The sequence below is a fragment of the Hibiscus syriacus genome, unplaced genomic scaffold (genome assembly GCF_006381635.1).
Source record: "Hibiscus syriacus cultivar Baekdansim isolate YM2019G1 unplaced genomic scaffold, ASM638163v2 tig00110206_pilon, whole genome shotgun sequence".
NCBI lineage: Eukaryota > Viridiplantae > Streptophyta > Magnoliopsida > Malvales > Malvaceae > Hibiscus > Hibiscus syriacus.
In genome coordinates this window covers 847,293-860,911 of record NW_024062627.1, presented here as the reverse complement: position 1 = coordinate 860,911, position 13,619 = coordinate 847,293, and the positions used below count along the sequence as shown (strand labels likewise).

The window sequence follows — 13,619 nt, the reverse complement described above, 5'->3', positions numbered from 1 at the left end:
AAATGGTAAAGAAAGACACAACAAAGGGTCGTTCGTTATCAAATGAAAAAGGCCATTCTTCAATAATAGCGAAATAATTTTTGAAGATATTTAGCACCTTTTCCCTAACCTTGTCACTTGTTCAGATTTTTTTACCTTATCCTTGGGTTAGGCTTGCATTGGATTTGGATCTACACTTATGAAGGCCTACTCCTGAAATGCATTGACAAGGGGACACAATTGAAGCCGTTAATGCATTCCTTAACAGAAAGGGAACAATAATAACACACCCTTCCTCCATGGATTAGGTAATGCCAGCATTTACCACCCTCACTTTCCATGCTTTTACATCGATATTTTTATTTGACTATCCATTTTGTATGAATTATTTTTTTATAAATTATAATCCATACTTTTATGTTTTTTTATTGTTTTTCTTTTGGGTATTCAAATTTCACTTAATTTTATATTTTACATATTTTGATGTAATTTATCTTTATTAAATTATAATCCATACTTTTTTGGTATTCATAATTTACACTCAAAGCTATTTTGGCATAAATATTTTATTAATTTATATTTAAATATTTTATAAAAAATTAATATATGTTGTAACAATTATGGGTGAGAAACTCGTCTCGAATTTAAAAAAATTTAAATTCGAGTCAAGTTATAAAATGGAACTCAAATAATAACTCAAAATTTTTAGTAATTAATATATTGGTTTTCAAGTTTGGGTCGAGTTCCTCAACTTTAAATGATATATGTATATCACATGTGAAAAAATATGAAGAAATATATATGTGTTGTATATAGTTATAGAAAATTATTAAAATTGGAATCAAATAGTACCACAATATTATAAATATTTATAATTAAATTTAAACAGAAACTCGAATAATTCGATCCGAAAAAACTTCAAATAAAGTTTAAGTTGTAAAATAGAACTCATCAACTCGAATAACTCAAAATTTTATGATTTGACTCGACTCGATCAAATACTCATCCCTAGTAACAATAGAAAAGAGCTTAAAATATACTTTTTTTTTAAATAAACCACCAAATCCCTTGAGTCAGCTCCGCTGTTCACACAAAGTAAGCCAATACATTTTCTTTAACAATAAGAACACACTCTTTCTTAATGAATTTGGGGGTAAATTTTAAAGAGAAAATCGCCTCAGAGACCAAAAATACCTTATAATATACGATTTTAACCAACTTTTTTTGGATTTGCCAAAATGACCAATAAAATCGCAACGCGATATCAAAATCGCAACGCGATTTAGAAAATCGCAACGTTAAAAAGAAAATCGCAACGGTCAAAAGAAAATCGCAACGCGAGCTTCCAAGTTCGCAACGCGATTTAGAAGAAAATCGCAATGCGATTGATTGAATCGCAATGCGATTGATTGAATCGCAATGCGATTGAGAGAGTCGCAACGCGATTGAGAGAGTCGCAACGCGATTTAGAAGAAAATCGCAATGCGACTGAGAGAATCGCAATGCGATTTATAGAATCGCAACGTTAAAAAGAAAATCGCGTTGAAAAAAATTTTCTCTAAAAAAATAGTATCCGCGCGGACGTGTCGAAGACACGTATTACCACGACCACGACCACGACCACGACCACGACCACGACCACGACCACGACCACGACCACGACCACGACCACGACCACGACCACGACCACGACCACGACCACGACCACGACCACGACCACGACCCGAGACGAGACGGCGGCGGCGGCGGCGCGCGAGAGTCCCCCTTGTCCTCTTTCACTCAACAAGGAAGTGCAAAATACAAGCCTTAAATACCATTCCCAATAGTATTTCCAATACTATGTGGGATTGAGCATTACCAACACTTGTTCCAAATATCATTATTCTTCATAAGTTATCATCCATTACAATATGAATTAGTCGTGTTAATGAACCAATATACCTCATTAATATATGGTATTGTTGAACAAAAGAATGATGATGATGATCTTATTAAAGACCATCTAATACGAAAGAATCCAATGCATAACCGATACCTTATTGTGAAACTAATTCACATAGAGGTTGTACGTGAAAAAAAAATCTTTTACTTTTATAGTAAATATCTATCTCAATAATTTTAATATAAAAAATATATTTTTTATTTAATAATAGAATTATTTCATGTATTTATCAAGTTATAATTTTAAATACTTATTAAAATGAATTAATCTATTATCGATAATTCATATTGTAATGGATGATAACTTATGAAGAATAATGATATTGGGAACAAGTGTTGGTAATGCTCAATCCCACATAGTATTGGAAACACTATTGGGAATTATATTTAAGGCTTGTATTTTGCACTTCCTTGTTGAGTGAAAGAGGACAAGGGGGACTCTCGCGCGCCGCCGCCGCCGTCTCGTCTCGGGTCGGGTCGTGGTCGTGGTAATACGTGTCTTCGACACGTCCGCGCGGATACTATCTTTTTAGAGAAAATTCTTAAGAAACAAATTTTTTTTAACTATTCTTTTGACCGTTGCGATTTTCTTTTTAACGTTGCGATTCTCTCGGTCGCATTGCGATTCTATACATCGCATTGCGATTCTCTCAGTCGCATTGCGATTCTCTCAGTCGCATTGCGATTTTCTTCTAAATCGCGTTGCGACTCTCTCAATCGCATTGCGATTCTATAAATCGCATTGCGATTCAATCAATCGCATTGCGATTCTCTCAGTCGCATTGCGATTCTCTCAGTCGCATTGCGATTTTCTTCTAAATCGCGTTGCGACTCTCTCAATCGCATTGCGATTCTATAAATCGCGTTGCGATTCAATCAATCGCATTGCGATTTTCTTCTAAATCGCGTTGCGAACTTGGAAGCTCGCGTTGCGATTTTCTTTTGACCGTTGCGATTTTCTTTTTAACGTTGCGATTTTCTAAATCGCGTTGCGATTTTGATATCGCGTTGCGATTTTATTGGTCATTTTGGCAAATCCAAAAAAAGTTGGTTAAAATCGTATATTATAAGGTATTTTTGGTCTCTGAGGCGATTTTCTCAATTTTAAATTATTTGTGGCCTTTTGCTTAAGCTGACCATTTATTCATTATCAATGGATTTTAAGTCGAATGTTTAATATGAATTTTTAGTATGAATTATGTTTTCCTTTCACATGATTATCCATTTTCATAATGAAAAGATTAACAAACAAGGTGGCACCCCGCTATTTGTTCTGTATAAAGGTTCATACAATTGGAATTCATTAATTTCTTCATTGATAACAGTAGAACTTTGTGGACCAGTTTAAAATCCCAGTATAAGTAGTAGCATATGCAAAGTGGTATATACATAGAGCAGTCATTCATTTTGTAGCAAGATGCATCATCGACTGCTTCTTTTGCTCACTGCCATTTCATCTATCCTGATGTTTGAAATGGTTAAAGCGAATGCACAATATGGTTTCACTGTTGATCTTGTTCATCGCCATTCACCATTATCTCCCTTTTATAATGATTCTCTCGTCTCCTCGGAGATCCTACGAAAAACTGCCATTCATTCGATGCACCAAATCGAACACTTACAGTCTTCGATTAAGGACAACTTCGCCAAGTCCGTCGATGTTCCAAGTGATCAGGGCTTTTATCTGATAAACCTTTCCTTTGGAACCCCACTTGTTCAATACTTTGCTATTGTAGACACAACAACTGGCTTACTTGGATACAATGAATTCCGTGTACTCAATGTTACTCTCAAGGCTCTTCTCTTTTCGATCCCCAAGCGTCTTCTACTTACGAAGCGTTTCGTTGTGATTCACAGATTTGTCAAGCTTTGAGTGGAGTACAATGCTTCAAGACCAATGATTGTCAATACAATATTACGTATCCGGAAGGGTCAAGTACCCTAGGAATCCTGAGTTCCGATACCTTGAGTATCGATTCCGAAAATGGTGAAAACATCGCATTCCCCATGTCTATATTTGGTTGTGGACGTAATAATCAAGTTAACTTCGGACACATCGGCTTTGCCGGAATTGTTGGCCTGGGAGGAGGGCCTTTTTCACTAGTTTCTCAGAAAGGAACTCAAATTAATTACAGATTCTCAGATTGTTTCGTTCTACATTCTGCAAAATCTAGTGGTAAACTAATCTTCGGACAAGAATCAGTAACTTCTCGTCCTAGTGCTGTTTCAACTCCTCTTGTGCCCAAAACCCTCAAACGTTCTACTACCTTACTCTCGAAGGTGTTACTGTCGGAAACAAGACGCGTGGCCATCTTCAAGCCAAGGGAATGTCTTGGTTGCTTCTGCAATTACATATAACAATGTAGAGGCTATGGTGAAAGATGCCACTGTAGAAAAGCCAGTGCAAGACCCTTCAGGTACATTTAACTTGTGTTATGGGGCTGGAACTAACATCAGTGTTCTGGAAATGGTGTTCCATTTCACCGGTGCCGACGTTCGGTTACGACCTATCAACACATTTCAAGTTAACGGTGACTTGGTTGGTTTGTATGGTGATAGTTCCGACCAATGCTAACCCCCGTCTTTGGAAGCTATGCAAAAGTAAATTTTCAGGTGGAATATGATCTGCAAAACATGACCGTCTCTTTTGCCCCAACAGATTGTATCGGAAAATAAACTTGTAGTTAGACTAGGTTTCTTGCTTTATTATATATATATTTATAAAGGTGTAGTCCGTCAATTGGTAACTTGAAAACTATTTCAAATAAAGAAATGATGTTATGATTAATTGTTATTGTCTTAATGAAATTAAAGATTTTCATCTCCCAAATATTTCTTGAGATTGGAAACAATTTAAAAGTTAGAGTTATTACTGAAATTAATCATGAATTTGATCATGTATATTGATATTGTGGGCACTAACACACATTGTTGTAGATGAGAATTCGATAATACCTTACAATCCGCACTAAAGTTTAATGATAAAAATAAAGTGTTTTAAAGTTTAGTGACAAAATTAATACATAAATTAAAATTTAGTGTGGAAAAATAAAATGTTTTAATAGTCTAATGCTTGTATCGAAACCAAAACCAAAATTAAGTGTTAAAACAGAAACATTTTACAGTTTAGTAATAAAATCAAACTAGGACCAAACGTTTAGTAAAATTTCGAGTAGTTTACCCTTATTATCGTTATTTGATTGTGTACCTTGAACTTATTCCATGAACTGTTCTTGCTTGCTTCTTTTCCAATTCTTGGGGCCATAATGTTGTAGTCTCTCCTCCTCGGGTACTGGACTGTATGAAGTGTGCTGGACACAACTGATACAATGTGTTCCGTGTACTCAATGTTACTATCAAGGCTCTTCTCTTTTCGATCCCCAAGCGTCTTCTACTTACGAAGCGTTTCGTTATGATTCACAGATTTGTCAAGCTTTGAGTGGAGTACAATGCTTCAAGACCAATGATTGTCAATATAATATTACGTATCCGGAAGGGTCAAGTACCCTAGGAATCCTGAGTTCCGATACCTTATCTATGCTGTCTGTTTTTAACGATAAATGACTACATTGAAACCACTTAAATAGTTATATGATCATATCATCAAAATTAAAAGTATGATGGTCATATCAATACCAATCCCATAATCAGGCAGTCATCTTAGTAGTTTACCCTTATCTATATTTACACTAATAAAATGCGTCTTGGTAAAATGTAGATATAGACTATGAAACCAAACAACACATTGGTTACCTTCTTTTTCGGGGCAGTTTGATATCATATTCGTGACATGCACAAAGTTATTGGAGACGATTTTGTTCATGGAAAAAACGACAGGAAAACACATTAAAAGTTATATAAATACATAGACCTCAATTCAGTCCAAGGCAAAATATTCTCCATAAAAGATATGCGAAGTACGTACCTCATGGATTGGTTCTCCGAAGGAACTAAAGCCTACTATCATCCTTTAAAAATTTTAAATTCTCATATAGTTCAAATATTATTGTAGTTTTCATTGATAATCTATTTCTGTTTTCGAATTTTTATGAGTTTCTTTACTAATATAAAATCATGCGTTAGTCTATACATGTATATAGGGATGGATTGAAGGGGGCGGACCTAAAAATTTAAAATTATCAAATATTTAAAAAAAAATATGTCTATTATATATTGAAAATATGTTTTAACCCTCGTATATTTTTATAAATTCATTCATTCTTAAAATTTTAAAAACCGTTAACATTAAACTCTGAGTATACGTGTGGTAGGCACGCGGATTATTTATCATACCTGTAACCATCGACGTTAGCACCATATTTGTCGGTGTATTGGTAACCACCCTTTCCCTGCATCAAATTTTGAAGGCCTAATTCTCAAGATATATACAATAAATTTTCAACTGTTTTTTTGGGCACCAAAAAGAAAAGGCTAGAAAGAGTAGGAAATACCAACCTTTCCCTCCCTTCCGGAGGCATCAACACCATCCCTCAAGTTCATACCACCGTTGATTCATGTTTGATAATCAAAATTTGTTAATTTTTCTCAATAAAAAAAATATAATTATTTTTTAATAGATAAGAACCTATTTATGAAAATATGTAGAAAAGAATGTTAGGCTGTTAATTGAAAATCTTTCAGTTAGGAAAAGGTGTTGAAATGTCAAAGCTTGGTTCAAGTTAGGCACCTAATATTGCAATGTCAAAATTAGGTGTAACAATGTCAAAATTAGGTGCAACAATGTTTGAAAATTAAATGGGTAAATTACAAACTTTAGTCACTAAACTTTAGGGTATTTATAAGATTAGTCCTTAAGTTTCAACTATAAATACCCTAGCTCATTTAGCTTCAAAATCATCCAAAAGCATTCTAGCTTTCTTCCAATACTAGAGAGATTTTAGAGAGTTTCTTGAGAGTTGTTTTCTCCTTTTTATCTAGAGAGAATTATCATTGTTTTCTCCTTGGTAGATCGAGAGAGGTTGTAATTCCTATTTTCTCATAGTGAAATTCTTCTACCGTTGCCCGTGGTTTTTACCCTAAATATTTTAGGGGTTTTTCACGTAAATTTTGTGTCTCTTTTATCTTCATTTTTATTTTCTCAAATTATCAGTTGCGATTTTGCTATATCCGATAGCCGTCTTCCGCAACAATTGGTATCCGAGCTAGATTAGAGTGTGTAATATCTGCTTATTGTCTTTGTGGTTGCCACCAAAAGGTGGATCCTCCAACATAAGAAAGTAAGAAGGTATTACCCATTCTTTAAAGGTTCCAGAGAACTATTCACGATAGTGAAATAGTGGGAGCTATCCGTAATAGAAGCTATGACAACGAAATTTGATATTGAAAAATTCAATGGGAGAAATTTCTCACTGTGGAAATTGAAGATGAAGGACATCCTGAGGAAAGACGGGTGTCTAGCAGCTATCAATGAAAGGACGGTGGATTTCGCAGATGACAACAAATGGAACGAGATGGACAAAAATGCTATGGCAAACTTTCATCTAGCATTAGCAGATGAAGTATTGTCAAGCATCGAGGAGAAGAAAGACAACTAAAGAGATATGAGATCATCTCACCAAATTGTACGAGGCCACATCGTTGCACAATAAAATTTTCCTTAAAAGGAAATTGTACACTCTTCGTATGCCAGAATCTACTTTAGTGACAGAGCACTTAAATACACTGAACACCTTATTTTCTCAGCTTACATCCTTAAGATGTAAAATAGGAGAACAAGAACGTGTTGAACTTCTACTTCAAAGTCTACCGGATTTGTATAATCAACTCATCATCAACTTGACAAATAGTAATGTCACCAGTCTAGTATTCGATGACGTTGCAGCTGCTGTTCTACAAGAAGAAAATTGGCGCAAGAACAAGGAAGACAGACAAGTAAATCTGCAACAAGCAGAAGCGTTGACAACGACGAGAGGGAGATCAACAGAACGTGGCCAAAGCAGCAGTCACAAATATGGTAGATCGAAGTCCAGAAGCAAAAAGAATTTAAAGTGCTACCACTGTGGAAAGAATGGTCACTTGTAGAAGGATTGTTGGAGTCTCAATAAAAACTCCAATCCACAAGGTAATACCGCAAACACTTCAGATGATGGAGATGCTCTATGCTGTGAAGCGTCAACTACCGTGGAAGGCAGAAAAAGATTTGCAGATATATGGCTCATTGATTCAGGAGCAACATATCACATGACCTCAAGAAGAGAATGGTTCCATCATTATGAACCTGTCTCAGGAGGATCTGTCTATAGTTGCAATGATCATGCCTTAGATATCGTTGGCGTGGGAACCATCAAATTGAAGATGTATGATGGAACAATTAAAGTTGTTCGAGATGTGCGGCACGTGAAAGGCGTGAAGAAAAATTTATTATCCTACGGATTGTTGGATAATAATGCAAGCAAGATTGAAACACAGAAAGAAATCATGAAGGTGTTCCGTGGAGCGCTTGTGGTGCTGAAAGGCGAAAAGATAGCTGCAAACTTGTACATGCTGAAGGAAGAGACTTTGCTAGAAGCAGAAGCCTCTGTTGCCTCATGTAGTTCAGATTCTGCAATGCTATGGCATAAGAAACTTGGACAAATGTCAGAACAAGGAATGAAAGTCCTTGTGGAGCAAAAGTTACTTCCCATCTTAACAAAGGTATCACTTCCTTTGTGTGAGCATTGTATAACAATTAAGCAACACCAGTTGAAATTCAACACATCAAATTCTAGAGGCAAAAGTGTTCTAGAATTGGTTCACTCTGACGTATGGCAAGCACCGGTCACATCCCTAGGCGGAGCAAAATACTTTGTCTCATTTATTGATGACTACTCCAGGAGATGTTGGGTGTACCCTATTAAGAAGAAGTCAGATGTGTTTGCAACTTTCAAAAACTTCAAAGCGCGGGTGGAACTTGATTCTGGAAATAAGATCAAGTGTTTCAGAACAGATAATGGAGGAGAATACACAAGCGAAGAATTTGATGACTTTTGCAAGAGAGAAGGCATCAAAAGACAGTTCACAGTGGCGAACACTCCTTAACAAAATGGAGTGGCAGAGCGGATAAATAGAACCTTGTTAGAAAGAACACGAGCAATGTTGAGGGATGCAGGCCTAGAAAAATCATTCTGGGCATAAGCAGTCAATACCGCATGTTATTTGGTGAATCGAGCTCCATCAACTGCAATAGAGCTGAAGACACGAATGGAGATGTGGACTGGTAAACCAGCTGATTATTCAAACCTCCATGTATTTGGAAGTATTGTGTACGTGATGTACAACTCCCAAGAAATTTCGAAGTTGGATCCAAAATCCAGGAAATACAAATTCTTGGGGTATGCTGATGGAGTAAAGGGGTATCGCTTGTGGGATCCCACTACCCGCAAAGTGATCATTAGCAGGGATGTTATCTTTGTAGAAGATAAGCTACAAAGAAAAGAAGACGATGCTAGCGCTGAAAAGTCAGAGACTACTCATATACATGTGGAAAAGGAGGTTGAACAAGGAGATTCTTCTGAAGCAGAACCAGCTCATGATGAACAAGAACTAGAGAGTTCTGATGCTCCAATAACTCGTCAATCAGATCGTGTGAGAAGACATCCCAATTGGAACTCAAATTATGTTATAGAAGGTAATATTGCATACTGCCTTTTAACAGAGGACGGTGAGCCATCAACATACCAGGAGGTAATAAACAACTCAGATGCTTCATTATGGATGATGGCGATGTAAGAAGAAATCGAAGCCCTTCATAAAAATAATACATGGGACCTTGTGCCACTACCACAAGGAAGGAAGCCAATTGGTAACAAATGGGTCTTCAAAATCAAGCGAAATGTTGACGATCAAGTGGAGAGGTACCGTGCAAGACTGGTGGTCAAAGGATATGCTCAAAAAGAAGGTATTGATTTCAATGAAATTTTTTCTCCTGTGGTTCGACTAACAACAGTTCGAGTACTCTTGGAAATGTGTGCTACATTGAACTTACATCTAGAGCAGCTAGATGTTAAAACAACTTTTCTTCATGGAAATCTTGAAGAAGAGATTTATATGCTCCAGCCTGAAGGTTTTGAAGAAAAAGAAAAGAAGAACTTGGTTTGCAGGTTGAACAAATCTCTGTACGGTCTAAAGCAGGCGCCGAGGTGTTGGTATAAGATATTTGATTCCTTCATTATGTGCCTTGGATACAACAGACTTAATGCAGACCCTTGTGCTTATTTCAAGAGGTCTGGTGATAACGATTTTGTTATATTGCTGTTGTATGTGGATGACATGTTGGTTGCAGGACCCAACAAAGATCATATTGAAGAATTAAAGGCACAACTGGCTAAGGAATTTGAAATGAAGGACTTGGGATCAGCAAACAAGATTCTAGGGATGCAAATTCACCGAGACAGAAGTAATAGGAAGATTTGACTTACACAAAAGAATTACTTGAAGAAGATCTTGTCACGATTCAGCATGCAATATTGTAAGCAAATCTCTACCCCTCTTCCTATTAACTTCAAATTATCCTCCAGTATGAGTCCTAGCAGTGAAGAAGAGAGGATGGAGATGTCTCGAGTACCGTATGCATCAGCAGTGGGAAGTTTAATGTTCACTATGATATGCACAAGACCAGACATTGCACAAGCAGTGGGAGTGGTTAGTCGGTACATGGCGAATCCAGGCAAAGAGAATTGGAATACAGTAAAGAGGATCCTGAGATACATCAAAGGGACCTCAAATGTTGCATTATGTTACGGAGGATCAAACTTACTAATCAATGGGTATGTAGATTCTTACTATGCAGGGGATTTGGATAAAAGCAAATCTACAACAGGATATGTGTTCAAAATTGCTGGTGGAGCTGTAAGCTGTGTTTTTAAATTGCAGTCAGTTGTGGCTACATCCACAACACAAGCAGAATATGTAGCAGCTACACAAGCCAGTAAAGAAGCAATTTGGTTGAAGATGTTATTGGATGAGCTTGGGCACAATCAAGAGTATGTCTCTTTGTTTTGTGACAGTCAAAGCGCCTTGCATCTAGCAAGGAATCCAGCATTTCATTCAAGGAAAAAGCACATACGAGTTCAGTACCATTTCATTCATGAAAAGGTGGAAGAATGGACAGTAGATATGCAGAAGATCCATACCAAAGACAACATAGCAGATTTCATGACGAAGGCGATCAACACTGATAAATTTACTTGGTGTCGATCCTCTTGTGGCCTGTCAGAGACGTAAGCAACATGATGGTACAAGGATAAGATTATGTCAACATCTTGCCACTGATGAATTTTGATGTGCGTCTGAAGAAACTAAGTTTGGAGTCAAGAAACAATATTGAAGATCCTTTCACAGAGGAGGAAGTCTGGTCAGCTATACAGTCAGCAGATGGTTCGAGAGCCCCAAGACCAGACGGTTTCAACCTGGAGTTCTTCAAGAAATTTTGGCTTGTGCTCAAGGATAAGATTATGTCCATGTTCAGTGAATTCTACAATGGAATACCATGTGATAGATCCTTCAACCATTCGTTCATCACGCTTATCCCAAAAAAGGAAGTTCCTGAATCCTGAGTGTGTGACGAATTTCAGACCCATTTCGCTAGTCGGAAGTATATACAAAATTGTGGCTAGAGTTTTGTCAAGGCGATTGGCAAAGTGTATCAACGAAGTGGTGGGAGAGGCTCAGTTCGCTTTCATTGCCAGTAAACAGATTTCAGACTGCGCTCTCATCGCCAACGAGCTCATAGACTACCTTTCTCGAAGGAAAAGAGAGGCGGTGGTTTTAAAAGCTTACTTCAAGAAGGCCTACGACTCGGTCGACTGGGAGTTCCTTGATCTGATTTTGAGATCCATGGGATTCGGAAAAAGGTGGAGGTTATGGATGAGGCTGTGCATCTTGACAGTTTCGATTTCAGTGCTAGTTAATGGCTCCCCTTTTAAGATCAAGAGAGGGCTCCGTCAGGGATGCCCTTTATCCCCCTTGCTTTTTAATTTTGTGGGTGAAGCCTTAAGTGGTTGTTTTAGAAAGGCTGAAGAAGTCGGTGTGATCAAGGGTGTTAGAGTGGGAGCAAGTGGGGTAAGCCTGTCTCACCTCCAGTTTGCCGATCGTTTTTTGGATGGAAAGTTAGATTATTTGAGAAATGCGAAGAGGGTTTTAAGATTGTTTGAGATTGCTTTGGGTTTAAGTTTGTAATAAGCTAACTCATCTTGGGTTGTGAAATAGTAATAAGCTAGGGTTTCTTTAGCTTTCCTTTTTCTGCTTGTCAAATTAAAACTTTAAAAAAGTCACTTTAATCATTTTTGAAAAATAGTTACATCTGTACCTATACACCACGAGACTAGTTATTACTATCAAAATTATTTTGAATAATATGAGATAATTATAATATATTATTTATTTAAAAATTTTCTTAATTATTTACAAAACATACATCATGTTTGATAAAATAATTAGCATGACAAAGTGAAAACAAAGCTGCAGCTTGAAGATCTGTAATCGATCGATTGATGCAACATTGTTTCCCTCAAAACAAAGTAAAAACACAACACGTGGACCGAAGATAGTCTTTTTCCTGCTACATGTCATCCGTTGCTATTTTTTCACTGCAAAAAAAAACCCAGAAGGAAAAAGAAAGCATGTCAACCATTTGTTCTTAAACGTGTGTTATTTTGAAGCCTATGCAATAAACCAATATGTAAAAACAACCGTAGCAATATTGTCATGTGAGCAGCCTTATCAAAATCGCCTTCCTCTCGTGCCTTGATTATATTAAACATGAGACACAGACGAATTTGGGTAGACGCACTTCGCTGGATCATCAACTGAATTTCTTCTTGTAAGACTTCACACTCCATTCCCATTGCCCTAAGTTTCTCTCCTATTTGTGATTGTGCTTCTTTGATGCTCTTTTGCTCCTTTCTTATATCTTCCATCTCTCCCTTTAACTCTACTCTACATTTCGCCTTCACATGTCTCCTTCCCTTTTTCTTCCAAAATTACCATAAACAACTCATTAGGACTAGAAATTCAATATCAAGGAATGAATACAGTTATATTTACTATACCTTGTGCTTACTGGAACGAGCCTTGGACATTGTTATATTGGACGTACGTTGTTTCCTCTCGTTCGAAGTGATGTAGCGATGAAAACAATGAAGCAGAGAGCCATCATTTATATGAGGGAAAAAATATGATGGGGTCGTCTCTCGAATTACACAACTTTCGCATGGTTTTGTAGAGAAAGATGAACTGAGTCGCGCGATCATCGATGGTGTTACTTAATTTATTGTGTTTACTGCATGCTGCCGCCTTGTCGGACCTAAAAGGTTATTCTTTATGAAGAAACCGAGTCATCGCCGCGTCATACCTGGACGGATAGAGCCAAGAAACCGAAGCCAGTAGCATGCATTCACATGCTAAATGGAAGAGACTACTTTAATTTAAGAAAATTTATTTTTTGTTTTAAAAATTTTTTTAGCATGCCTAAATTGATAATAATAGTAGATGTTTCCATTAATGATGATACGGATCTAACTACCGGTTGGTTAAAAATAAGGGGTTCGCATCAAGCAGTAAATGGAACAACAATCGAGTTTATTTGCTTTAAAAAGAGGAAGTATGTTACAGCAACAACAATTGCTTAGTGATTAATATTTGCTAAAAAAAGAGGTTATTTGCTTAAGAGTTGGACAAGGCAGATCATTATAACGAGTATT

The 13,619-nt window shown here is 36.9% G+C and overlaps 1 protein-coding gene and 1 pseudogene across 1 annotated transcript; one reads left to right on the top strand and one right to left on the bottom strand.

Annotated features, from left to right (window-relative positions):
- Positions 1 to 3,328: 3,328 nt before the first annotated feature.
- Positions 3,329 to 4,621, top strand: LOC120219406 (annotated as a pseudogene).
- A 7,785-nt stretch (positions 4,622 to 12,406) lies between these two features.
- Positions 12,407 to 13,080, bottom strand: LOC120219304. Its single transcript, XM_039216122.1, has 3 exons — positions 12,969 to 13,080; positions 12,610 to 12,890; positions 12,407 to 12,506 (listed from the first exon to the last, which is right to left on the bottom strand). The coding sequence occupies exons 1-3, from the start codon at positions 12,996 to 12,998 to the stop codon at positions 12,479 to 12,481; spliced, it is 339 nt and encodes a 112-aa protein (XP_039072053.1). The 5' UTR covers positions 12,999 to 13,080; the 3' UTR covers positions 12,407 to 12,478.
- Positions 13,081 to 13,619: the final 539 nt, after the last annotated feature.

Excerpts from the sequence above, each read along its gene's own strand:
- LOC120219304 (XM_039216122.1), bottom strand. The coding sequence starts at position 12,998 with ATGTCCAAGGCTCGTTCCAGTAAGCACAAG. Across the intron at positions 12,891-12,968 it reads CTCGTTCCAGTAAGCACAAG|AAAAAGGGAAGGAGACATGT; the intron begins GTATAGTAAATA and ends TAATTTTGGAAG. Across the intron at positions 12,507-12,609 it reads CACATGACAATATTGCTACG|TGAAAAAATAGCAACGGATG; the intron begins GTTGTTTTTACA and ends TTTTTTTTGCAG.